This window comes from Plectropomus leopardus, chromosome 4 (genome assembly GCF_026936395.1).
Source record: "Plectropomus leopardus strain MGB_pleo_1.0 chromosome 4, ASM2693639v1, whole genome shotgun sequence".
Taxonomy (NCBI): domain Eukaryota; kingdom Metazoa; phylum Chordata; class Actinopteri; order Perciformes; family Serranidae; genus Plectropomus; species Plectropomus leopardus.
Genome location: NC_142179.1, coordinates 1,823,011 through 1,850,862, shown reverse-complemented (window position 1 = coordinate 1,850,862; position 27,852 = coordinate 1,823,011). Strand labels below are relative to the sequence as shown.

Genomic DNA, 27,852 nt, shown 5'->3' with positions numbered 1-27,852 from the left:
CAAAGAAATCAAACAAGTTTCAAAGACTTTCATAAAAACGACTGAAGTCACAAAAGTCTGTGTTTTTTTACAGTTTCGTGCGACGGCGTCTTCACTTACCCACAATGCTTTTCTCCGGTGCGGGGGGGACGATGTAGCCTACGTGCAGGTACTTGGAGGCCAGTTTACTGTGCAGACCCAGAAAATCACTGAAACGCCTTTTTACCGAAAACTCGTGACTCTTAAAGAGCGACATGGAGGTCTGAGGGCGAAACAACGAGACGACAGTTACTGCTGCGCTCACGTTCATCACTGTAATGTTCAAATGTATTACTTTATATTCTGCGGAGTTTATCTATAATAACACATCTTCAGTTTTCTATTTAATTTTATTTATAATAATCTGAAGCTAAGAAGTAACTTAAATTATCAAATAAACGTAGTGCAGTATAGATAGTGCAGATATCATTCATACTTGATATTTGTTAAAACAGTACATGTTAAACAATAAAGTTCATTTTCTGTCTTATTTATTTATGATCATCATTACCATGAAGCTTTTTTAATTTTCAGTATTGTTAACATTTGTTTTTTGCACCTTATTGATGATCTTATTATTTATATTTTGATTTATTTGCTTTCAAGAAATAATCTTTGCAGTTTTGCAGTCAAATATTATTACAACTTAACCAAGATGCAGACTATTTTTTCTTTTTTTCGCTTGTTTCTTTTCTTTAAAAAACGGTTTGCCTGAATGAATAATTTTAAAAATATTCATATTTTTTTATTTTATTTTATCTTATCTCTTTCCAACTTTACTGTTAAAAAAGCAGAAAAAATGTAAGTATGCTGTGCTGTGTAGCTTATACCAATTCTAATAAAAATAATAAATAAAAAATTATGTTTATTTAAAATTTAAATAAAAATAAAAAACTCTGCAAAAATCTCACAGACAGCAGGAGGTTTCACAGGACGAGGTTTTTGTCCGTGTCCAAACATTTGGTCAATAAATGCTTTGATACAAGTTTTACTTTCGTCGTTTCGGTTTGACAGACACGACGAATATAAACGCTTCTTTAATAACTTCAGATGAGGGAAATAAAATATATTGTTTATTATTATTATTAATAATAATAATAATTATAATAATAATAATAAATATAAAAATACCTCACCTTAGTCGTCACTTTGTAGGCCATGTACGCATTCATCCCGTCACCTGAAACACACACAAACACAATGCTCCGTCATCTGACCAGACACTAAAAAGTAACACACACGCACACACACACACACACACACACACACACACACACACACACACACACACACACACACACACACACACGTGCACACACCTGTTACATTTGTTCAGTCTCTCTTTCTCTTCATCATTAATCCAGATTTCTGTCTTTTAATTTTATCTTCCATCTTTCTTCTTTTTTGTGTCGAGTAAAAAACACTTTATTTAAAAGTACAGTGAATTTACTCCACAGAGCTTTTATTTTGAAAAGGGATCCACAATATTGGATTTTTTTTTTTGCCAATATCTGATATGCCGATACTTATTTAGCTGAAAACCAATACTGATATTGATATATCCACTTTTTTATGAAACCTAATTTTAGTGACCACCAAGTCTCCTCTGGAGTGAATTAACATAACAGACTCTTATTATGAAGGCCATCCAGCAGATGGAGACATTAAAAATGTTTTTCAACATATGAAAGATTCATTCTTTGTGCAAAACAAGTCAAACACTTCAGCTGAGGGTTAATGTTCACTTTGTCAATAATAATTTTGTTTTGTGCATCTGCAGAAATCAGCCTTATATTTCATTTTAAAGCCGATATTATCCTGCTTCCCTGATTTTTAAGAGCTGTTTCTTTAGTTGTGATGTTTGCGTGACGTTTCAGGGCAGCTGAAAAGTATGGAAACAATGTCAACAATTGACGGTAAAAAGATTAATATATTTGGTTATTTTGTTCCTCATTTACTTTAGTAGTTTCATTATTTAGTATCTGCATCTATTAGCAGCAGCGAGCAAACTTTGAACTATAAAGCACAGCAGGTAAATATACTAACATTGATAATCTTATTTCATAACACAAGTTTACATCATAAATGCATAAACATGGTGGAAAAAATTAATATTTGGTCAATAAGAAACTTTTTTTTATTAATTCACGTATTAAATATCAGTTTTAATCGCATGTAAAATGTAATATGGTGTTAAAAGTAAATGCTGTCCATGAAGAGTGACCTAGATTAAATATAAAAAATATAATAAAATAAATAAATTTAAAAAATTTAAATAAATAATGTTTATGATTAAAAAATAAAATATGTATATATGTATATGCAATTAATTTTTAAAAACTGTAAACTGCTCGGAAACTCCAACTTTCCGACATCACATGAACGCAGCACGTGTTGTTTACATTTTATGAAATAAAACTGGAAATGACGGATCTAGACGGCAGAAATTCTCCAAACAGATGCTCGCAGCAGGAACACACTCAGACATCTAACTGGTTAAACTGGTTACTTTTGTTTTCTTGCAGCAAACTGTTTAATTTACCGTCTCTGTGACCTCGTGCATGTTTACATAAAGGGACTGTCAAGCGAGCTCAGTAATTAACCCTCTGAAACCTGGATCCACATCAGTTTTCTCGTGTCGCGTTTAGACGCCTTTCACGAGCATTTAAACATCTGGAACATTTTCTTTTTAAAACACTTCGTATAAAAAGGCAAAAACAAACTTGGCATGTTCTGCAAATTGCAAACAAAGAAATAAAACTGCAAAAGGTCACAAGAAAATGACCTGAAAATCAAATAACTAGAGCAAAATATTAAAATTAAAATTGTATATACGTGTATGTGTGTGTGTGTGTGTGTGTGTGTGTTTGTAAAATTAGGTTACAGAAAAAAACATTATTATTATTAATTTTATCTGTTATTTTTCATTTATTTGAGTTTTTTCAGGTTATTCCATGTTTTTTGTTTTTTATCCATGTTTCCATGTTCTTCTTAAATCAAGCCAATTCACTCAAATTGACTATTTCCTTCAAAAATGTGAAAAAAATCAATGAGCAACTTCACAAGAAATGACCTAGAAATTAGCAAGAAATTAGTAAAAACTACAAGAAAATAATTTATTAGCCACTAAAAAAGAAAAAAGAAAAAATCAAAACCAGAACTGAAAAGAAATGCTGAATGAAAGACATAATTATATTAAATAAACAAACAAAATATGGGAAAGAAAACATGCTTAAAAATGATAATAAATAATTTTACATATATAACTATAATTATAGTTTTCTGGTTATTTTTTCTTAGCTTTTTAAAAATTAATTTTCTAAATCTATTAATTTCTTGCAATTTGCGGGACATTTTTCACCGAGTTGCTCATTAACTTTAAGAAAACTCCACCCTTTTCTTCAGCTCTCAGAGGGTTAAACAGCTTGTAAAAGGCGTCCTGCACAGTCAGCTCACAAATTAATGTTAATAACCTCCACGTTTATTCTTCTGATGCTCTTTGTAGCTCCACAACATTACATGTGGTTTTTGTTCCGTGGTGCCTGCAGCGGCACGTTATGGTCTGCAGGCGGCGCCGTCGGGGCCACGGCGCCTCGAGGTCGCTCCATCAATAAACCATTAGCGGCATCGTTTGTTGGTATGATGTCAGCGTGAGTGTTCAGACTGCCGGCGTCGACGCTGCATTTTACTGTCAGACTTTCTGCTGACCGCACGAGACGAGAGAAAAGCTGCTGTGAATCATCAACTCACACACGTTATTATCTTCAGGGAGGGCGAGGAGGTACGGAGGACTGACACCGAAATAATCACAGAAAATAATACAGAAATGTGTCAATAAATACATGAAAATGCCACAAAATGCCAATATCTATTTAATTTCTTTTTTTCTTTTTTTATTTATGTATAAATTTCCCCTCGTTATTACATTTCCCATTTTATATATATATTTATTAATTTTATATATAATAAAATGTGCAATTAAATAAATAAATATTGGCATTTTCAGCATTTTCATTTATTTATGGACATATTTTTTTCATTATTTATTCATTTTAGGTTTTGTCGGTAAGGGGGCTGATGGGAAATGTAGTCTCAGTTTATAGAAACATCATGTATATTCAGAAAGACTTTTTTTTGTACATGCTGTAAAAACAAACATCTGATGAACATCTGAAACAGGTTTTCATTAACCCTCAAACTGCGCAAATTGACATTGCAAATATAAAATACACCTTATGGAAACACGTCAAGTTTGAAAAATTCCCGTTTATCGCACATTTTTTTTTCACTTGCATGAGGGGTAATTCATGTGATCCGAAAAGCCCTTTTTCTAAAAACACGCCTGCGAGTGGAAACACTGACTGTGGAGTACTCACCCACTTTCTCGGGGTCAGACACCGATATGTGCATGTCGAATAAGTCGCCGCCCTCCTCCTCTTCAATCTGCACCAAACAGAACAAAACACAGTTGAAAAAGTTGTAAAATCTTTAAAAATTCAGTCAGTATACGATAAAAAAAACAGCTAAAAAACAAGTTTTAAATACTCATGTGAAGAATGAAACATTGAAACTTTTGGTTTGATTTCTTTAAAAATAAAACACGAGGAGAATGCAAAAAAAATGATCTGATTATAAGCAAATAAAAAAAAGACCTAAAAAAGTGCTGAAATTTTAAAAAAGTGTTTATTTTATGTAATTTTTTGAAAATAACTTCAGTATAAAAATATTCTAATAAGTCATCTTGTCTCTTTTAATTTTTTTAAAAAACTTTTTAAGCAATTTTCTTGTCACCGCTTACTAATTTCTTGCATTTGGTTATTGCCTTTTTCACCACGTTTTAGAAAGAAATCGGACCAATTCCAATTTCCATGAAAGGGTTAACCCCTTGAAACCTGGATAAATTGGATTGATGTCTTTCAAAAACTTTGGAAGACATTAACACTAAAGAAGAAATGACCTGCAAAACTGGCAAAAAAATAGTAAAAATTACAAGAAAATTACAACAATTACGATTACAATGACAAAAGAAAAAAAGGAAAACAAACAAGGAAATAAACTAAAAAAACTGTTAAACAATTCTGTAAAATACTTTTAAATATATTATTATGAATATAGTTCTCGGGACATTTTTCCCCGAGACTTTTTCAAAAACAGTTTTCTAAATTTACTAACTCTGTGCACTTTGCAGGACGTTTCTTGCCAAGTTGCTCACGACCTTTTTTTCTGTTTTTGAAATAAATCAAACCAATCTGCTCAGCATCCAAAGGGTTAAACAGCCTGTAAGACACCTGAGCGCAGCACAGGAAATCTGATGCCGATCCAGGTTTCAAAGGGTTAATAAGGGGAGTAACGTCACAGCAGTTACTGTGTGTGTGTGTGTGTGTGCGTGTGTGTGTGTGTGTGTGTGTGTGCACCGTCACCTCGTCGAAAGAGGAGTGTGTGAACATGTCGTCGTGGGGGAGGCCGATGCGAGGGGTGATGACGGAGGTGGGGGGGGTGATGGGCGTGATGGCGGGCGACGGGCCGTCGGACAGCAGGACGTCTCTCTCTGGACTGTCCAACGAAACCTCCTCTGTGGCCTCTGAGACAGGACAGATGGACGGACGGAGACAGTGATGAGGCTCGGAGACAAATAAACGTCAGCACAATATTTTTTCAAATATCTTAAAACCTATGTATTATTATATACATTAACCCTTTAGGGCCCGCTTTAATATCACACACACTCGCAACGCTCTGCACACAAAATGTGCTTTTCAAAATCACACCTTAAAAAATATTATACATTAAAATGATTTTCTACTTTCATTTAGTTATATTTTTTAACCAACATCAGTCCTAAATATTAATTTTAAATTTTTTTAAAATAATTTTAACCCTTTAAATGCAATAATTTTGTCATGATGCCACTATGTTTTTAGATGAAAAAACCCACAAAAAAATTATTATTTTCAATATACTACGTGCATTATTATTACATCCTGGGATAAGTCAGTGTTTAGCAGCAACATTGATTTTTTCACATTTTTTGTGCAGTGTCAAATGCACACAAAATGCACTTTTCAAAATCAAGCATAAAAAAATATTATGCTTTTTAATCAACCATCATACATATCAAATATTCATTAATTTGCAGAATTTTGACCCTTTAAATGCCAGTTTTTTGTCATGATGCCACTGTGTTTTTGGATGGAAAAAGAAAACAGACAAATTGAATTATGTTGAGTCTCCTCCTCAGTGTGTGAGTGTAGCTGCTGACAGTCTGGGATATGTCAGTGTGTGAGTGTAGCTGCTGACAGTCTGGGATATGTCAGTGTGTGAGTGTAGCTGCTGACAGTCTGGGATATGTCAGTGTGTGAGTGTAGCTGCTGACAGTCTGGGATATGTCAGTGTGTGAGTGTAGCTGCTGACAGTCTGGGATATGTCAGTGTGTGAGTGTAGCTGCTGACAGTCTGGGATATGTCAGTGTGTGAGTGTAGCTGCTGACAGTCTGGGATATGTCAGTGATCAGCAGCTACATTGACTGTGACAGGTCACCTAGTGGAAATAGCATGTATTTCCTCCATATGCCAAATATGGTCAAAATGACCTCATCAGGTGGAAAATAGTCAAAATGACAAATTCAGAGTCAAAAGCCCAGAATGACACCCAGAAATAATACAAGTCCTGTTTTTCTGCTCTGATGGCTGTGGGATCAAAAATGTCAGTTTGAATGGGTTTCAATGGAGCATTTTTGGACCTGAACAGTCTGAATGTAACTATTTAGTTTCCACAGTGTATTTTAGACTTATTGTAGGAGCTGAGCTGCAAATTCACTGATTACACTCAAATACACAATCTGGACTACATTTATTATTTATTATTATTTATTATTTTTGTGTGTGTGTGTGTGTGTGTGTACCTGCGAACAGGTCCTCTAGATCATCATCGAACAGTGAATCCTGTTTAGGTCCATTTGAGTTGGTGCTGATGTCTTCAGCTGGTAGACTGGCTGCACCCGACTGCTATAAACACACACACACACACACACACACACACACACACACAGTTTTTAGAAGTGATGGTTATATACATTTAATATACATTTTAAGAATAAATCATTTACGCAAAACTACGGAAGTCCAAAGCGGCCATACACTGATAAATTAATTTTCCTCCATTCTTACGTGAAAACAGGACGAGATTTCGAAACCGTCGTTTCCCGAGATAAAGACAAAATTAATTTGAGATCTCAAGATGAATTTATCTGAAACATCATATTGTGGCAACGTCAGAGGAGCAGGAGAACATCGACCTCAGCATCACATCGGGGGGAAGATTTGGTGGCTATTTGTGTCCAGTTTTGACAATTTGTTTTTTTAGTAGCAAATGAACAAATAAAAAACAACAAGAAAATGACCTAAAAACTCTAAATAAAAAAAAAAAACACAAAAGTGACCTGAAATTTTGAAAAAAAAAGGAGGAAAAATTAAAAAACAGAAGAGAAAATTACCAGAAAAATACTGCAAAAAAGGAAAAAAATAAAAAATAGCAATAATAAGTAAAAAAAAAAAATCGCAATCATGAACATTATATATTTTGAGGACATTTTGACCCCCTGGGGCATATATTTTTAAGTAGCTACTTTTTTTAAAAGACTTTTAAAAAAAACTTTTTTTTTTAAAAGAAAGTTTTTAATTTTTCAGGTTTCAAAGGATTCATTTACAACTTTATAAACTGTCGTCAAGTGCAAAATTTGTCAGTTGATAATTTTCGGCCACATGTGCACCGACTCAACGTGTGTGTGTGTGTGTGTGTGTGTGTGTGTGTGTGTGTCATCCATCCTGCTGAAGCTTAGAGCTTCCTGTCTGGAGGCAAAACTGATCGATCAGCAGCCGATCGAGTGACATCACAGTAACGGTCGCATCTTCTTCCAGAGAAACAGACTTCAGATCAGTGAAGTCCGACATCAGAGGAAGTTTCAGGGTCATCCGTTAAACACAGAAATATTCCAGATAAGAAATCTGACGTTTTTATTCCAACAAACTCTACAGAGGGATCATCGGCTGTCCAACTTTTTAACATCTTGAAAAAGTCAGATTTATTTGTCCTTTTTACATGATTGACAGGTCTTCATGTTCATTTGTCAGGTTGTCGAGCTTTAGGGTTAAATTTGATAAAGACGACTGCTAAACGCACGAAACAAGAGAAAAAGACAGAAAAGAAAATATAAATCTCTTAAAAAAAGGTGAAAAAGATTATTAATAAAATAATTAAAAATAATTAGAAAATTTGTTTTCTGGAAATTTTTCTCTTTTTCTTTCCCTCTCTCTTCGTTATCTGTCCTTTTTTTTAATTTTCCTAATTTCTTTCGGTTTGCGGGACATCTTTTACCAGCTGCTCGTTGCCTTTTCAGCCGTTTCCAACCAATTTGCTTTGATTTCAAAGCTTTGAACGCGTGTGAAAGACGTCTGAACGCAAGAAAACTGATGTCCCGTCAGGTTTCAAAGGGTTAACTAAAGACTGGACCCTACAGTGAGAACAACTTATTTATATTTAACCTCCTAAAATAACTCCTGCCGACGTGCCCTTTAGCAAAGCACCAAACCTCCGAACACAAACACTGAAACAACCAGAAAACAAGTGAAGACGTTAAAACATTCGCTCTCTGCAGCACATCTGCAAAAAGCAGTCGACAGTTACTGAATCACATGTGCAGAGAGAGTGTGTCGCAACTTTACCACACACACACACACACACACACACACACACACACACACACACACACGAACATTTGTTACGAGTTACAACCTCACAGAAAGAAGCGATTCTGACTCTGAGAAGCTGTAAACTTTATTCATAAATAAAACTCGTTACAGGAGGTGGAATGTAACTAAGTACATTTACTCGAGTACTGTACTTAAGTATGAATTTGAGGTACTTGTACTTTACTTGAGTATTTTCCTTTCATGTCACTTTATACTTTTGCTCCACTACATTTCAATCCTGTACTTTTGACTTTTTTTACTACTACTCTACTTGTATCTGACAGATTTAATTACTTTAAAAATTAAGATTATTGCATAAAATAAAACAACAACAGTTTATGAAACTGTTACTGTAATTTAATTTGTCACAAATAAAATTACCAAAGAGTTTAGCCGAGTACGGCCGCAACAGCTGTTGACTGATCAGTTGATTCACAGAAAATAAATTGTCAATTATTTTGAAGTATATTTAAGTCTTTTTCTATTTTTAAATAATTGTGAGTTTTGGAGGGTGTTATTTTCAGGGTGTTTGGTTTATGTATTTTTTTCCTTCTTTTTTTTATAACGTTGAGGGTGTTTGAGGGTGGCTGGGCAATATGGAATAAAGTCTCATCACGATTTTTTTTTTTATATCAGTTGATATCGATAAATATATCAGGATATCCATGAAATCAGTGTTTCTGTGGAGCTTAAAGGTCCCTCTGACTCCTCAGTGAGATATGAAGATATCATCAGGTTAATGTTGGTTTAAATATTTATTTTCTGTCAGACATTGAACATGACAAATAAACTGTAGAACAGCATCACCAGCTGGAGGACCTATTCTACTAAAACTCACAGAGGTCCAGGTACTAAAATGTCCTCCCAGCAAAGGTCCGAGCCTCAAACCTAAAATCAATATCAACATTAACTGAACATTTTACTCTGATTACGATTAAAGAACGATTATTTTACTTTTTTGTGGTTTGTTTTTTGTCCTCATAGTTCACTGACACAGTGTCATGTGACCATGGTGTGTTGGAGTGTAATAAACATATGATTTATTATTATTTTTTAAACTTTCCAGCATTATATGAAAATGAAAAGCTCCATCTGAAACAAACTTCAGGTAAATTGAAGCACATTGTGCTGATAATAGGCCAACCTCTCCTGACTGCAGGACTCTGACTTCAGCTTCTGTCAAACTTCTGTGCTGTTGATCATTTTACTCAGGAATTAAAAACTTTTGAGTCGGCCTACTTCTCCTATAGCTGCCAACAGCCTGCCGACATTCACGGTTAGAGAAAGGCTGAAAATAAGCTCATGTGCTTGTGGCCCCGGGCCCCCAAAAACATTACATCTGCCCCTGGCAGGTTGTTCCAAAGCCGAGGGGCCCAATAATATCGACTCTTATCGATTATCGGCCTCTAAATCGAATCGAAATCGACGTAGTGATATCTGCAAGTATCGTATCGTTACCCAAAGTATCGCTATAACATCGTATCGTGATGAAATCAGTGATTTACACCCGGCGATGCCGCCGTTTGGTTCTGTGTAAACATGCAAAGGAGGGACTTTTTGGGCGGCTCTATAGCGCCACCTGTGTGTGACAGGAGCTGAGCGAAGCCTCCAGCTGCTGCTTCAGAAACACCTGAAGAGACAAACTCACTGATCACAGCTGGAGGCCACGACGAGGGAGACGGAGGGACTTCAGCCGAGCGGACAGACGGAGGACGGAGGAGAGAGAAGAGGAAACGAGCGATGACAAAGAGGAGCTTCCTCCCTCCTTACTCAGCAAACACACACGGAGAGGTCAGAGGAAGGAAACACACACACACACACACACACACACACACACACACACACACAAACAGTCGACAAACCTCCTGAACGAATCACAGCTCTGATATGAAGACTTTTAACCCTTTAGGGCCCGCTTTAACTTCACACACACACACACACACACACACAGATTTTTATGAACATTTGTTACGAGTTACAACCTCAGATTTATTTAAATTTATTTTCAATGTACTACATGCTAAGTAGAATTTATTATTATCATCATCATCATTATTATTTTCAATATTATATTATTTTGTTTGATATTGTTATTTTATTGATATTATTACATTATTATTATCATTGTTTTGTTGTTGTTATTATTACTATTATTATAATTTTATTGATATTATTATTATTATTATTATTATAGCCTGGGACATGTCAATGATTAGCAGTATTGGTTGACTGATTTTGGTTTTTCAGGGCCTTAATGAGACAGATAAGCAATATTTGAAACTGATCTTTCTGTCAATATTTAGATTTTGGAATATGACAAACTCCAACACAAAACTTTGTTTAAATGCCGTACGCAAATGTTTGATCAAATCTGAAGCTTTCAACATGTTGAAAGCAAATTTTTTAATAAAGTCAAATGAAAATTTAAATTAAAAATTATAAATAAAAACAGCTCCCTGAGGTTTTACAAAGTAAAAGTTCCTCTAATGCAGACTCTTTATTTGCACTTTCTAATTAATTAGTTTTTATCAACAATGATTATAATAAAACGCTGATACAATAATTGCCAAATATCTGCCCCAATAATCGGCCGATAATCTGTCGACCCCTGATCAGCAGCTACATTGACTGTGACAGGTCACCTAGTGGAAATAGCATGTATTTCCTCCATATGCCAAATATGGTCAAAATGACCTCATCAGGTAGAAAATAGTCAAAAAGACAAATTCAGAGTCAAAAGCCCAGAACGACACCCAGAAATAATAACACATAATATTTTCTGCTTTGGTCAGAGGTCTGTATTTTCTTAAAAACTGTTATTTTGGCTGAAGGTCGTGCAGGAAACCGCGTGTGAAAAGGGAACACGAGGACGCGACAGAGGAAACTCCTGCCAGAGCGGAATAATGCTGACGCTCCGAAAACACACAAAGAGCTGCCGCTGGAATCAGGGGCGTCTGCTGGACCACGGCGCTCGCAGGTCTGCAAAAACCTCCCAGTATAAACCAGTTCAACCCTCATGCAGGAGGATTTATTTCAGGACTGATTCAGACCGCATCAGCAGACCTAAGATCTGACAGCTGAGTCTGTGCTGGTATCAGAGTCCACTTCATAATCCTGCAAACTGAGAGTCCCAAAAAGAGTCCAGGAAAACAAGAACCAGAGTCCAAGAATCCAACAACCAGAGTCCAAGAAACCAAGAACTAGAGTCCAAGAAACTGAGAACCAGAGTCCAATAAAACAAGAACCAGAGTCCAAGAATCCAAGAACCAGAGTCCAAGAATCCAAGAACCAGAGTCCAAGAAACCAAGAACTAGAGTCCAAGAAACCCAGAACCAGAAAAAGAGACCAATAAAACAAGAACCAGATTCCAATAAAACAAGAACCCGAGTCCACAAAACAGAGAACCAGAGTCCAAGAATCCAAGAACCAGAGTCCAAGAAACCAAGAACCAGAGTCCAAGAAACCAAGAACTAGAGTCCAAGAAAACAAGAGCCAGAGTCCACAAAACAGAGAACCAGAGTCCAAGAATCCAAGAACCAGAGTCCAAGAAACCAAGAACCAGAGTCCAAGAAAACAAGAGCCAGAGTCCAAAAAACTGAGAACCAGAGTCCAATAAAACAAGAACCAGAGTCCAAGAACCAGAGTCCAAGAAACCAAGAACCAGAGTCCAATAAAACAAGAACCAGAGTCCAAGAAACCGAGAACCAGAGTCCAAGAAACCAAGAACTAGAGTCCAAGAAACTGAGAACCAGAGTCCATGAAACCGAGAACCAGAGTCCCAGAAACCTAGAACCAGAAAAAGAGCCCAATAAAACAAGAACCAGAGTCCAATAAAACAAGAACCAGAGAAAGAGTCCAAGACACCATAAACCAAAATAGAGTCCATGAGTCTAAGAACCAGAACCACAGTCCAAGAAACCCAGACATAGTTCAAGAAACCAAGAACCAGAACCAGAGTCTAAAAAAAAAAAAAAGAGTCCATGACACCAAGAACCAGAAACACAGTCCAAGAAAATAAAGAACCAAAAACAGAGTCCAAGAAAGCTATAAACAGTGTCTAAGACCAAGAACCAGAAACAGAGTCCAAGAAACCAAGAAACGGGAACAGAGTCGAAGAGACCAAGAACCAGAAACAGAGTCCAAGAAACCGAGAAACGGGAACAGAGTCCGAGACTAGAAGAACCAGAGAAAGAGTCCAGAAAACCACAAAAGCAACAAAGTCACGGAAATAAAGAACCAAAAACAGAGTCCAAGAAACCAATAAACAGTGTCCAAGACCAAGAACCAGACTCAGAGTCCAAGAAACCAAGAACCAGATACAGAGTCCAAGAAACAGAGATTCAAAGAAAACAAGAAACAGAAAGACAACCCAAGAAACCAAGAAATTGAGTCAAAGAAAACTAGAACTAGAAGCAGAGTCCAAGAAAATTAGGACTAGAAACTGAGTCCAAAAAACAAGAACTAGAAGCAGAGTCCAAGAAACTGAGTACCAGAAATGCAGTCCAAGACTAGCAGAACCAGAAAAAGAGTCCAAGAAATGAAGAACCAAAAACAGAGTCCAAGAGACCAAAAACCAGACACAGAGTCAAAGGCAATAAGAACTAGAAACAGAGTCCAAGAAGACAAGAACCAGAATCAGAGTCCAAGAAACAGTCTCCAATACATCAACAAACAGGACGAGAGTCCAAAGAGACAAGAACCAGAAAGAGAGCCCCAAAAAACCAAGAAACAGAGTCAATGTTAACGAGAACCAGAAACAGAGTCCAAGAAAACAAGAACCAGAAGACAAGTGCACGTCTGACGTCAACTCGGTTTGAGGGTCAAAGGTCATTACAGACTCCTGTGAACCTCAGTCCACCTGAAGGAGCGCCGACTCCGAGTGTGTCTAATATCCTTCATAACTTTTTCATTGGTCGCTTTGGAGCAGGCATGAACACACACACACACACACACACACACACACACACACACACACACACACACACACACACACACGGGTCATTGAAGAGTGCTGTTGTGACACTCAAGGAAGACAATCATCACCAGGAACGAAATCCAGAGTGCTGACACGACGAAAAGAGAAAAACAGGCCTCTGTGTGTGTGTGTGTGTGTGTGTGTGTGTGTGTGTGTGTGTGTGTGTGTGTGTGTGTGTGTGCGTGTGCGTGGTCAGTTTTACTGAAGCTGAAGTTACGACACGTCTGAGGATGACTCTTCTCTCAAACAGGAAAAAAATAAACTTGTAAACTGATGATCTGAGATGTTTGTGCAGACAGAGGTCTCACTCCTCTCAGAATCTCTCTGCCTGCAGACGGTCAGCTCACCGCCCCAAAAAAACTTCGTATTTATCACCTGCAGTATCATCTGAACATGCATACAGTTCTGTTTTTGAGCGCCAAAAATACTCACTTTTGTAATTTGGTAAGTTTTGTTTCAACCAAATTGTCCATTTATTCATTTTCTGTACCTGATGTCGCATTTCAGAATAATATCACAATATTTTAAGGCTATACGCAATATATATCTGGATATTATTAAATGCCCTTTAAACTACTTAAATACAAAATTATTGAATAAACTGCAGTTAAAATAAAGTTAAACAAAGTAGCTCCAGTCAAATAATAAAGTTGAATAGACTTTTGTTATAATAATGTTTAATAAAATACAGTTACAAGGAGGTTAAATAAAGCACTTTTTTAAAATTTTTAATTATTGGGGCAGATATTTGGCATTTTGCCGATTATCTGTATCACCATTTTATTTGAATAAATATAGCCGATAAATATAATTACTCAAAAAGGAAACTTTTACTTTGTAAAACCTCAGGAAGCTATTTTTATTTACTCATTTCTTATTTTATTTTTAACTTGACTTTAAAAAAAGAAAAGGTCTCCGGGAACTTGCTCTGTTTGATGTTGAAAGTTTCAGTTTTGATAAAACTTTTGCTAAAAGCATTTGAACAAAGTTTTGTGTTGGAGCTTTTTCTATTAAAAATTCTAAATATTGACAGAAAGATTTTCACTTTTATTGTAAATGCATATCGGTTCCAAATATCGGTTATCGATCTCATTATCTACAAATACTCTGTATCTGTCTGTTGTTTCTGACAGCTTTTTTTCTTCTTATTTTCAGGTAATTTTTTGCAACATTTTACAATTTTTTTTGCAAATTTTTGGGCCGTGTCCTCTTAAGTTTTTCTGTCTTCTCCCAGTAGAAGAAATCAAATAAATCTGCTCAGGTTTCAAAGGGTTAAAACTATTTAGCACCTTTTTCCAGGTCATTTTTTAATTTTCTTTTTTTTGTGTGTGCTTATTTTTAGGTAATTTACTTGCAACATTTTACAGGTTTGTTTCTCCAATTTTGGGGTTGTGTCTTGTTCAGTTGCTTGTTGTCTTCTCCACATGTTTTTCAGAGAAATCAAACACATTTGCACAAGTTTCCAGGGCTTAAAAATAATGATACTGATTTATTGCCATTTTTAACGCCCTTTTGCAGGTTATTTTCTTAGTTGGTTGTTTTCGTTTTTTTTTATTTTATTATTTTTAGAATTTCAAACACCATTTTCAGGCCATTTTGTTGTTTTTTTCTGCTTATTTAAGTTAATTTTCTTGCAACATTTTACATTTTTTTGTTTGTTTTTTTTCTAATTTTTGGGCCATGTCTTTTTAAGTTGTTTTTGTCTTCTCCACGTTTTTTTGAGAGAAATTAAACCAATTTTCTGCAAGTTTCCAGCTGTTAAAACTTCTGCTCCTGGTGCATTATCATTTTAAGCACCTTTATGTTGATTTTCAGGTAGTTTTTTGCAACATTCACTCGTGCACTCTCTCTGCTTTGTCCGTTTCTCCAGTCTGCCCTGAACGCACCACCACACCTGTGTGACTGTCACCTGACCGCGAGCAAACACACCTATCCTGCGTTTTTTCCTCCGCGCAGACATGACCCTCCCGGGCTCCTGTAGCTCTGAAGGCCACCGTCAGTGTGCTCAGTATTGTTTGATGAGCGGCTGTTTTCGTGGCTGATGGCAGCGCAGAGGGCAATAAAACACACGCGCCCTCACGCGCGGACCAAACCCCATTCACAAAACGGCAGATTTAAGGTGTCCTCGCGCCTGCCGCCCCCTCCTCTGAGCTTCGCTCCGCTGTCAGCTGGAGGCATCACGCCCTGCCCGCCTCCGCTCCCCTCGGCCTCCCTTCATCACCTCCTCCTCACCTCCAGTGTGGCGGCCGGCTCCGGGAACAGCTCCTCCCCGTCCTCCAGCTCGTGGAAGTCGGTGCGCTCCGGCGGAGGGTCCCGGGCTGCGTCCGCCATGGTCGCGTCGCTCCTGCGGTGGATTGTGACGATGAGCTAAACGGCTAAGCTAACACACACACTCACACACACACATGAACACACACCGACAGACAGGCGAGCAAACAGCCGACTGACAGGGAGGAGAGGAGGAGAGGAGGAGCGGAGGAGCGGGCGGTCAGGAGGTGCTCCCAGCGCCGTCATGTGACCAGCAGGAGTCCTGATGGGAGCCACAGAGGAGGAGCGCGGACAGGAGGTCTCACTCTGATGCGCTTTCCTGACGCCACCGCTTTGACCTCAGAGGAGCTTTACGTGTTAAAAAAAATTCACAAAAAATTATAGATTTTTTTTCAAAATCTATACAGCATTTTTTTAAACATTGTATTATAAAAAATAACAAAATAAAAGAATCAACAAAAGATGAATTAAATAGCCAAATTCAAGAATAAAATAAAAAAAAGATTAAACACCAAAATAAACCATTGAAATAAATATTTAATGACAAAAAGACATTATTAGAAGAATTTCACTTTTTTTTTTCACTTTTAAAAATCGACATTTTATTATTATTATTGTTGTTGTTGTTGTTGTTGTTGTTGTTGTTCTTCTTCTTCTTCTTCTTCTTAGAATAAGTAGTATTTGTATTTAAGATTTTAAAAATAGATTTAACACCAAAAAAAAGGGAAATTGAAATAATCATTAAATAATTAAAAGTCATTTTAGGAGAACTACATATGAAAATTCCCAAGTTACACTTTTGTTCCCAGAGGCTTTTCAAAATCTCAAAATACGGCAAATTTTTACAGCGGCTTCAAAATAATTTACAAATAATAATTGAAAAAAGTCACACACACACACACACACACACACACATATATATATATATATATATATACATATATAAATCATCTTAAATTTCTCGATAGTAACCCCCCCCCCCCCAATAACGGGCGGTCCCTAAATACTTTTTACCTTAATTCTCATCAAAATACGACATTATTCTGGTAATATCGGGAACTGGCACTCCACTATAGCCTGTCTGTCGTGTTCAATAAAGTTTTTTAATAAGAAAAAAAAAGCAACGTGTTTTTATGTTAATAGACGATCTTTGCGCTGTTTCCGCCGGATCATAATCACCGACGCACCATCATTTCCGTGTTGTTAGCATGTCACAGGCGGCTTCAGCTGACTCCAGCTTAACATTAAATAATAAAGATTAACTCTTTATGTTAATTAACTTTTCAGCTGCTGAGAGTTTGAGCCGCCGTTAGCAGACAGCTGCTCCACTCCGCCGTCAGAAAAAAAACAAACCGAGCAGAGATCAGTTTGATTTTTGTAGTTTCATATTAGCATATTAGCATGGCGGCTAGCGGGGAAACGGATAACGTGCCCAAAGAAGAAGAAGAAGAAGAAGAGCACCGGGCCGAGGAGGAGGAGGAGGAGGAGAAGGAGGAGGAGGAGGAGGAGGAGGAGGAGGAGAAGGAGGAGGAGGAGGAGGAGGAGAAGGTGGAGGAGGAGGAAAAGGAGGAGGAGGAGGAGAAGAAGGTGGAGGAGGAGAAGGAGGAGGAACAGGAGGAGGAGGAGGAGGAAAAGGAGGAGGAAAAGGTGGAGGAGGAGGAGGAGGAGGAGGAAAAGGTGGAGGAGGAGAAGGAGGAGGACCTGGAGATGAAGTTAGCACACATGAAGGTGGAAGGTAATTGTGTTAATAAAGAGTAACAGTCGTGTAAAGTAACTAAGTACATTTACTCGAGTACTGCACTAAACAACAATATTTAGTATTTGAACTTTTCTGATTATTAACATTTTTATGCTGCTTTTTATTTCTATTTCAACTCATCTCTGAGACAGATATTGTTTTAGGTTTAAATATATAACGTCGCGATTATTGCGGCCGAAATAATCGCGGTTTGCGATATTATCCCGATAATAATAATAAAAATATGCTTTAACTCTCGACTTTAATATTACGCACACTTGTATCGCTATGCACACCAAATGTGCTTTTCACAATCAAGCGTTAAACAATGCATACATTAATAATATTTTCTACTTTTATGGAGTTAGTTTTTTTTAATTAACATCAGTCTTAATCATAAATATCAAATGTTAATTAATTTTCAGAATTTTAACCTTTAAATGCCAGGTTTTGTTATGTTTTTACACGGAAAAAAATAATTGTTTTCAACAATACATGCTAATAAGAATTTATTATTATTAGTAGGAGAAATAGAAGTATTTTATTATCACAGTCGAGGATATGTCAATGATCAGCAGCAACATTGATTTATGCATAATATTAAGTGTCAAATTTTCACACTGATATCACTCTACATACAAAATGCACTTATCAAAATCCGTTATGATGCATTAATATGATTTTTTACTTTGATTGAGTTAATTTTTTTTAACTTACTCATAAATATCAAATATTCATTAATTTTCATAATTTAAACCCTTAAAATGTCAGGCTTTTATCATGTTTTTAGATGGGAATATATATATATATATATATATACATATAATTTTCAGTATACTACATGTTAAGTAGATTTTTTCCCCCAAAAAAATTAAAGGTAAATAAAATGGCCCAAATTTGAAATAGTCAAAGTGATCGCTGGTCAAGAATGTATCTTTAAAATTTTCCTCAAAGTCACGAATAAGTCGTGTAAATGTATTATTAAAAATGTGTATGAACCCTGTAAATATTAAATAAATAAATACCCATGAGCCTCTGCGGCTGCTCGTGTGGAAAATAAAAATCTGATTGAGTCTCTGGTTGTTTTCGGAAAGTTTAAACAGTTTTTTTTTTTCTCAGAGCTGCTGCTGAAGGCTCAGGCGGTGCAGACGGACAGAAACACGGAGGAGTCGGGCATCAACACGGAGCCGGACTGGGAGAGCCAGGTGGCGGCCATGTTTGAGGTCAGCTCCGCCCTGACGCGGCGATACGACGATCTGATGAAGAAGCAGGACGAGGAGGAGGAGGCGCACGAGAGACACAAGCAGCAGGTGCAGAAGAAGAAAGAGGAGGCCACCCGCCAGCACCAGGTGACACACACACACGCACACACACACACACACATGCACACACACACACACACACTCAGAGTTGGTGCAGACGTCGCGGCTCTGAAGCCGTCGTGTGTTTTTGTTTTCAGGCTCTTCTGGACAAACTGGAGTCTCTGAGAGTCAAACTGCAGCTCAACAACTCGAAAGCCACGAGGAAGAACTTCTTAGCCAAGAAACAGGAAATGACATCAGAGAAGAACAGAGCAGAAGAAGAGCGAAACAGGTCGACTCCGAGAACACGGCAGAAAAATGAAATTAAGTCATCAGGACAAAAATGTGGACCATTTTTAACCCTCTGAAACCCGAGCAGATCGGTTCGATTTCTTTAAAAAAAAAAAAAAACAAGGAAGCAAATCAGAAATATTGCAAAAAAAATGTCCCAGAATTTACTAAAACATCATGAGAGACGAGAAAAATGTCCTGAAAATGAACTTTAAAAACAGAAAATCACTAGAAAATTTGCAAAAAACTAAAGAAAATATCAAGAAAATATATAAAATATATTTACAATTATTAATAAGATAATTACATATTTACAGTTAGGTTACAGAAAAAAAGATATATATTGTATATATGTTTTGTCTATATTACATATATATATTATTTTAATTTCAAATGTATATATATATTTTTTATGTTATTTTATTTTAATTTAAATATATATATATATATATATATATATATATATATATACATCTGTATAAAAATGCCCTTTTTTGCTTTTTCTTTAAAACAATTTGCTAATTTTGTTATTATTTAAAAAATTTCCACATTTTTTTAATTGCTAATTTATTTTCTTTGAAAATTGCCCAAAATTAAACGAATTGGCATTTTTTTTTAAAGAAAACACTTTTTTTTGCTTCACTGAATTTTAGCGTTTTTTAAAGAAATTTTTGACAATTTTTCTCCTTTAAAAAATTTGTCCGGGGCGCCTGGTAGCTGAATTGGTGATGCGGGCGATGAATATTGAGAAGCTGGAATCAGAGAATTTCAGCATTTGTTCTTTTAAGGAACGACTCAACAGTTTTTCCCGGTCAGTCGATCAAATAACTGATTAATCGATTAATCGCAGTGGCTCTATTAATAATGAAATATGTTTATTTGTCTCAGTCCGCTTCACAATAAAAGAGGAAAAATAGACGATAAAACAAAACGAAACCTAAAAAATCACCAAAATCATGAGAACTCACCCTCTCTCCTCCTCCTCCTCCTCCTCCTCCTCCTCCTCCTCCTCCTCCTCCTCTGCAGGCTGGCCAAGGAGCTGGAGGAGAGCGAGAGGAAGCTGACGGCGCTGTCGGAGGAGCAGAGCGAGGAGCAGCGGAGGTGGCAGGAGGAGCTGGACGAGCTGAGGCAGGAGATGGAGCGGGTGAGGAAGGAGGCGCAGGAGGCGGAGCTGCTGGCCCTGAAGGACGAGATCGCCTCCGTGGAGAAGCAGAGAGACGTGTCCATGTCTCGCATCGAGGCCTGGTCCAGAGAGGTAAACGCACGTCAACACTCCTGTCCTCTGTCCTCTGAATGACTGTCCACACTCTGACTCCGTGGTCTCTGTCCTCTGTCCTCTGAATGACTGTCCACGCTCTGACTCCGTGGTCTCTGTCCTCTGTCCTCTGTCCTCTGTCCTCTGTTCTCTGAATGACTGTCCACACTCTGACGCCTTGGTCTCTGTCCTCTGTCCTCTGAATGACTGTCCACGCTCTGACGCCGTGGTCTCTGTCCTCTGTCCTCTGAATGACTGTCCACGCTCTGACTCCGTGGTCTCTGTCCTCTGTCCTCTGAATGACTGTCCACGCTCTGACGCCGTGGTCTCTGTCCTCTGTCCTCTGAATGACTGTCCACGCTCTGCCGCCGTGGTCTCTGCCCTCTGTCCTCTGTCCTCTGTTCTCTGAATGACTGTCCACGCTCTGACGCCGTGGTCTCTGTCCTCTGTCCTCTGAATGACTGTCCACGCTCTGCCGCCGTGGTCTCTGCCCTCTGTCCTCTGTCCTCTGTTCTCTGAATGACTGTCCACGCTCTGACGCCGTGGTCTCTGTCCTCTGTCCTCTGAATGGCCGTCCACGCTCTGACTCCGTGGTCTCTGTCCTCTGTCCTCTGTCCTCTGAATGACCGTCCACGCTCTGACTCCGTGGTCTCTGTCCCAGGTGGGTCAGTACCTGCACACTCTGAGGGTGGACTTCCCGCAGCAGTACTCGCTGGAGAGGCAGAAGTGGGAGAAGAAGGAGGGCACGGTGCGGAGGACCCAGGCCGAGCTCCAGAGCCGCTTCCAGGAGGTCCTGCAGCAGCTGCAGCAGGGCCGAGAGCTCGAGTCGCTGCCCCGCGTCACCGTGCCCGATCTGCCGCCCGTCCCCACGGTGAGAGGCCGCCGTTAACGCCGTGCACCCGAGTGACCCTCAGCGTTTCCTCGATAAAAACATCGAGGTCAACGACAAAAACTGCAGATAGATACTGATACATTAACTGTGTGATGTTTTAGGTATTTAAATTCACTACTTTGACACTAAAAAACCTGCAAAAAATAAGACATAAAAAAGACCACCTGAAAATAAATTAATATAAATTAATTAAAAAAACAATTATTATTATTAAAATAAAAATGAATAAAAAATGTTTTTATAATTATTGTAATTCTGTATTTAAAATGATCAGGGGTGGTAGGGTCACGAAGAACCTGCAAAATTAATTTGCAAATAGCAATTTCCAGGCCTGGGAAAGGTTTGGAAAACTAAATATACCCTGAAAGTTTTTGAAAAGTCATGGAATTTTGTTTCACAAATCTGAAGAATTACATTGTAAATTTAAAAAGTCAACAGTAATTTCTGAAAGTTTCTGCAGTTTCTGGCTGTGATAATGTTGTTATTTTTTGTTAAAAAATGCCTCCAAACCTGCAAACTTCAGTGAAAATCACCAAACATATTTAAAAGAACAAAGAAATGAAAAAAAAATTTAAAACACGATTTTTTTTTTAAAGAAAAAGTTGTTCTTTAAAAATCGCCAATAATTTTTAAGGAAATTTATTTTTAATTTATTTATTTTTTTAAATTACCAAAATCTTTCAAAAAAAAAAAAATCACATAATTTTTTTTACAAAAAATCACGAAAATTGTTTAATTTTTTTCCTTTAAACATTGCCAACAATTTTGAAAGAAAAATCGCCTTAAAAAAATCAGGCAAGGAAAAAAATAGACGTTTTCAAGCAGTTTCAGGGGTGATGAAACTGATGAAACTCTTCTCTCTCAGGCTGACCTGCAGTTCCAGCAGGTGATGCAGTCACTGCTCCGCCCCCAGGTCATGCCCATTAATCCCGCCGTCCCAGTGAGTCGGCCCCCCGGCCCCTCCAGACACCCACACTTCTACCAGCAGACGTACCCGCCGCCTCACCATCCACAGTACCGCCACGCCTTCCACCACCCTCCGCCCGTACGCCAGTTCCCGCAGCAGCACCCGCAGCAGCACCCGCAGCAGCACCCGCAGCAGCACCCGCAGCAGCACCCGCAGCAGCACCCGCAGCAGCACCCGCAGCACTTCCAGCCGCACATCCGAGCTCCCATGAGGGTGACTCCTCCTCCCAGTCTCTCCCCGTCCCCTCCCGTGCAGCCCATCTACCCTGTGGATCCCTCACCGCCCCTCCCTGCCACCGCCGCCGCTGCCCCCACCAACAAACTCGACGAAGTCCTGGAGAAGCTCGGGGCCCGGTTCCCGCAGTGCAGCAGAGATCAGCTGAAGTCGCTCCTCCAGCAGGTGAAGAGCTCCCGCGGCACGCTGGCCGGCATGTCCATGGAGGAGGTCATCGAGCAGGTCGGCTTCAAGCTGACGCAGAACGAGCGCTCGGCCCCGGGGCCCATCAGCCGGCCCATGCCCCCCGGCCCCATCCGGAGGCCGACGCCTCCCCCGCAGAGAGCGCCGGCGGCGGCGGCAGGTGGAGGTCAGTCTGTCGGGGCTCGTAAACTGTGCCTGATGTGTCAGAACCACGTGGATCCAGAGAGCCGCCACCCGCTGAGCTGCTCGCACGCCATCCACCGAGACTGCATCCGAGTGTGGCTGCAGTCCAGCAAGAACAACTCCTGCCCCTTCTGCCCCGCGAAGTGACGGGCGACACGGCGAGCAGGCCGCGGGCAGGGCGGCGCCAAACACCACTGACGGCTGCAACACATGGATGTTCTTTCTCTATATAAATATGTATAGATATAAAAATCTATTTTTCTGTAACTAACTTTTTTTTTTTAAAAAAAATTATAGTCTCAAGATATGCAAATATAATGTCAGTATAGCATTGCAGTGAAAAATAAATAAAATAAAAATAAAAAAATTGTGATGAGACATCCTTCCACCTAACCCCATTTGAAAAAAAATTACAAAAAAATTATATTTTTTCTAAATATTTTTTTAAATACTTTCTCTACCACTGATCATGTAACATTTTCAATGGTAATGTGCTAATGCTAGCATCACTGTGTTACAGGTTTCCCCGTTGGACAGATGATCTCTTATAAAGCTGGTCTGTCTCTGCAGTAGAAACACACAAATAGAAATTGGTGCTACTTGACCAGAAAAAACAGAGAAACGATTTGGCTCAAGAGGCAGAAAACCTACAACTACCAGAATGCACTGGGCCACATGGTACCGAACAGTATCGTAACATATCTGTAACATATTGTATTGCATTAAATTGTAGCATACTGTATTGTAATATCGTATCGCCACATATCGTAAAAAAAATCATAAGGTAACATATTGTATCATAATGTATCGTATCCTAAGGTATCATAAAATATCGTATTGTATCGTACCGTAACGTATCGTATCTTAACATATCGTAAGATTTAAGACTGTATTAACAGTAAACATCCGAAAAAAGGGGCCTCTAAGTTATCGCAGCGTAACATATCGTATCATAACATGTCATATTGTATTATAATATATTTTAACGTATTGTAATGTAACACTTGTAATGTATCATAACGTATCATAACATACAGTATTGTATCGTATTATAACATATCATAACGTATAATAAATTGTAACATATCGTATTGTTACATATCGTGTCATAACATCAACTCGTAACATATCAAATCGTAACATTTTGTATTGTATCATATCACAACGTATGGTATCGTAACGTGTCATCGTATTTGTAGTTTTTGTAACGTAACATATCATATTGTATTGTATCATAATGTATCATAACATTTTATCGTTTTGGAACAGAACATATTGTATCAGAACTTATCGTATCATATCTAATTGCAACATATCTAATAATGTATCATAACATTTAATCGTAACGTATCGTAGTGTATCGTATAGTGACATATCGTATCGTGTTGTATTGTAACGTATCGCATCATAATGAATCATAAGATTTAAGACTATTAACAGTAAACAGGAGGCCTCTAAGTAAATTATTAACTATACGTAGTCATAATATTCGCCCGTGTTGTGTAAAGACCTAAAATGAAGTTCCCGCTGCCCGTTAACGCACTTACAGTACACACACACACACACACACACACACACGCACACACACTTCACTATAAATACACAGTATGAAGTCCCGTACACGAGCACACAGACGGAGGAATCGGCTCATAAACACTCCAACAAACAACCTTTTAAAGACAAACACACTCTCACATCCTCTCTCCCTGCGGACATCCCAGTCAGCCTTAATGGGAGCGTTGGGCGGTCGATGTGCGAGGTTAAAGGAGCCGTTGCTTCCCAATAAATATCACAACACACACACACACACACACACACACACACACGTAGAGCACAGAAAATGTGTCTATCTGCAGTCCTGAAATAATGACGGTGTGTGTATTTGTGTTTGCAGCCTGAACGTCCATCTCTCCTCTAACAAACTCTCCCAGTTTAAAGGTTAGTCTCTCTGACTGATTTTACAGGCGGCGGTGCCAATAAAAGCCGCTCGTCTCCCAGTAAAGCTGCAGTAATGAATGAAGAGCGCTGCGGAGGATAGAGACAGAGCGCCGCTGGGGTGAGAGGAATCAGCCCTGAGATAGAGGAGGTGTTTTCTGTCAAAAAAACACACAAATTCAACTAAAAATACTGCAGAAAACAAAAAAAAAGTAAATATTAATGTGGCGACGAATCCAGACAAAGCTCAGGGTTTGGAGTCGTGTTGTTGTGTAAAGCTGCGGGTCAGTTACGGATGCTGAGGGGGACGTGAATGAAATTATGAAATCTGGCTCAGTTAAGATATTTTACATTTATTAGATTGTCTGAAATCATGCATCAGCCGAAGTCTGTGGAAAGCTGCCGATTAGCTAATTTAAAAATGTAAGGTAACGCCCACAAACGTAATAAACCACAAACAGAACACAAAACTTTTAATGTGATAATCCCACATTTGTAATAAATTCCCCAAAATCGTAACTGCAGTTGCCCACTACAAACGTAATAAAGATTTCCCGCTTTTACATTTGCAGGGATTTGTTAAGTTTGTATGGAGGTGAAAATCTTCAGCTTACAAAATTGTAATTATTTCTCGCTAATGTAATATGAAAATTAAAAAATGTGTGCAAATGGGTTTGAGTTCGAGCTCATTAAATAATAAAATATATATATGGGGTTTGGGCAGAGCGGGTCAAAAGGTGTCTAAGCAGCGCTCTTTGTAAGTTATTAATAACTTATAGAAACGTTAGGTGCAACATAGGCTGTATGCAGCAGCTTTATCGTTCCTTTTCAGTTTAAAGAATTCACACATTTGTGGGAAATTTCATATAAATGACAGAAAATAAGTCAAATTAAAAAATTGGCCCCTTTAAAAAAAAAGGAATTAGTGCCGATAAAGCTCCTTTCCCAGTTTGATCCTAAATAATAATCCTGCTGCAGCTGCAGAGCTTCCTGTTAAAGATGGTCTGTATCGGTTTAAAACTACTTTTATCCCGTCTGCGGCCTCGCTGCTGTGGTGTTTTGATTTTTCGGGCTGTTATGGATCCGGAGGGGAGCGTCTCCGGTGTTGGGGGGTATTAGTGATGGTCTGCTGTGTCTCCAGCGGATCCTGTGACAGCTCTAATGTCGGTGTGATTTACAGACCGCTGGACAAACAAGCATCATTACCGCAGCCTGTAAACGCGGGGCCGACCCAACGCTCCCAAAGTGGGGTCTGGGGACCCTCAGGGGCCCTCGAGAGGCTCCCGGGGGACCCCTCAGCGAAATGAGAGAGTTTTATTTGACTATTATTTCATTCAGGAGGCGATAACAGACTGAGGGAGGAGCCATCAGAGGTCACAGCCTTCTCACAAAACAATAACCGACAGAGCGAATCTGTCTGATCCCAAACTTTGATGACACCGGCGTCCAAACGGTGAACTTTACGGGACATTTAAAGGAAGAATCCACCATAAAACATGTTTGATAAACTCCAAAAATAAAATAAAATTCTCATCAAGTCACTCTCTTTTTTAAAAAAAAGAAAGATGAGTTTAAAACAGCACAGAAGATCTAAACAATCACAATTACAAGGTGGGCACCCAGGATTCTTGGCCCAAAACATGTTTATTAGATCACCATGACCTTTGACCTTCGAGCATCAGATTCTAATCAGCTCATCATCACGTCATTATTTTATCCTGTTAGACATTTGTGTGGGATTTTGATATAATTAGTGTATGAATTCTTGAGTTACGGCCAAAAACAGATTTGGTGAGGTCACTGTGACCTTGACCTTCAATCACCAAAATCTAACCAGCTCAATGTCAAGTCCAAAGAAATGTTTGTGTCAATTTAAAGGAATTCCCCTAACTTGAGTTATCAAGTTCACAGGAACAACACGCATGCAAGGTCACCGTGACCTTTGAGCACCCAAATCTAATCAGTCCATCCCTGAGTCTTCTCCAACAGTTGTGCTTAATTTAAAAACATTTCCCCAAGGTTTCCTCCAGATATTATATTCACAAGAACAAGACTGACAAGGTCACAGGGACCTTGACCTGTGACCACCAAAATGAAATCAGCTCAACATTCAGTCCAACTGGATGTTTATGTCAAATATATGGGTACAGCAAACCCAAATTATTCTGTCTTTTGAGATAAAAATGCTCATTTCTAGAAATCTAATATTATTATTTTATAAAATCATTATAATTATTATTTCTATTTGAAACAAACAAAAATAAACTGACTGTGAATTTTCTGGCAATGGGACTACTACAGAAAACTACAACAGGTTTCAGAAACCTCAAATATTAAAAACAAACTTTTTGTGACCCAGTTTTCTGGTCTTTAAAGACTCTCTCAAACTTTGTATTTTGTTTTCAGTTTCATTTATTTTTGACCAATATCACAAATAACGAAGGTTTCAAGATAAAGAAAACTGCATAAAAGAGCCTAAGAGGATTTTATTCAGTCTAAAATTAAAAGTAAAACTACTACATTTAATTCAGCTTTTTTCACCTGTCAGCCAAAAAAGGTGCAAATGCAAACTAAATGCCCACCCTTATCTTTAAAATTAAATATTTTATTATTGTCAGAGTTTGACTTTAAAATCTAGTCAAACTTTAATTCAATTATATACCAGTATTTTCTTTAAGAAAAGAGTAATTATCTGATATTTTGCAGAAAGACTCAAAGTGTTTCAGTGTCTCGGTTCAGTCGGTTTAAAACCACTGAAATGTTAACGAGACGTTCCTTCAGGTCTGTTTGAGCAGAAAGAGGCTGCAGTTTATTAAAGCACCTCTCAGCCGAAAACCTCCCGCCTCCACACAAACAACAACTTTT

General features: G+C 38.2%; 2 protein-coding genes across 3 annotated transcripts in view; one reads left to right on the top strand and one right to left on the bottom strand.

Annotated features, from left to right (window-relative positions):
- snx2 (sorting nexin 2) overlaps positions 1 to 16,254 on the bottom strand; it is a 37,831-nt gene extending 21,577 nt beyond the window's left edge. Inside the window, exons 1-6 of one of the 2 annotated variants that reach the window (XM_088076244.1) lie at positions 15,973 to 16,254; positions 6,920 to 7,022; positions 5,439 to 5,599; positions 4,395 to 4,461; positions 1,155 to 1,198; positions 100 to 241 (exon numbers count right to left, since the gene is read on the bottom strand). In XM_088076244.1, coding sequence (XP_087932370.1) covers positions 100 to 241; positions 1,155 to 1,198; positions 4,395 to 4,461; positions 5,439 to 5,599; positions 6,920 to 7,022; positions 15,973 to 16,071 — 616 coding nt within the window. In that variant the 5' untranslated portion in view covers positions 16,072 to 16,254. The remainder of the gene's footprint in view (positions 1 to 99; positions 242 to 1,154; positions 1,199 to 4,394; positions 4,462 to 5,438; positions 5,600 to 6,919; positions 7,023 to 15,972) is intronic. The other variant, XM_088076245.1, reaches the window with a different exon arrangement.
- Positions 16,255 to 17,037: 783 nt separating this feature from the next.
- Positions 17,038 to 24,149, top strand: LOC121937665 (uncharacterized). Its single transcript, XM_088076241.1, has 6 exons — positions 17,038 to 17,743; positions 18,866 to 19,095; positions 19,206 to 19,339; positions 20,365 to 20,593; positions 21,255 to 21,464; positions 22,351 to 24,149. Exons 1-6 carry the CDS (start codon positions 17,410 to 17,412, stop codon positions 23,197 to 23,199), a joined length of 1,986 nt encoding a protein of 661 aa, XP_087932367.1. The 5' UTR covers positions 17,038 to 17,409; the 3' UTR covers positions 23,200 to 24,149.
- The last annotated feature ends 3,703 nt before the right edge of the window (positions 24,150 to 27,852 follow it).

Coding starts and splice junctions, on each gene's coding strand:
- LOC121937665 (XM_088076241.1), top strand. CDS start 17,410: ATGGCGGCTAGCGGGGAAACGGATAACGTGCCCAAAGAAGAAGAAGAA. Junction 19,340..20,364: donor GCAGAAGAAGAGCGAAACAG/GTCGACTCCGAG, acceptor CCTCCTCTGCAG/GCTGGCCAAGGAGCTGGAGG. Junction 21,465..22,350: donor ATCTGCCGCCCGTCCCCACG/GTGAGAGGCCGC, acceptor CTTCTCTCTCAG/GCTGACCTGCAGTTCCAGCA.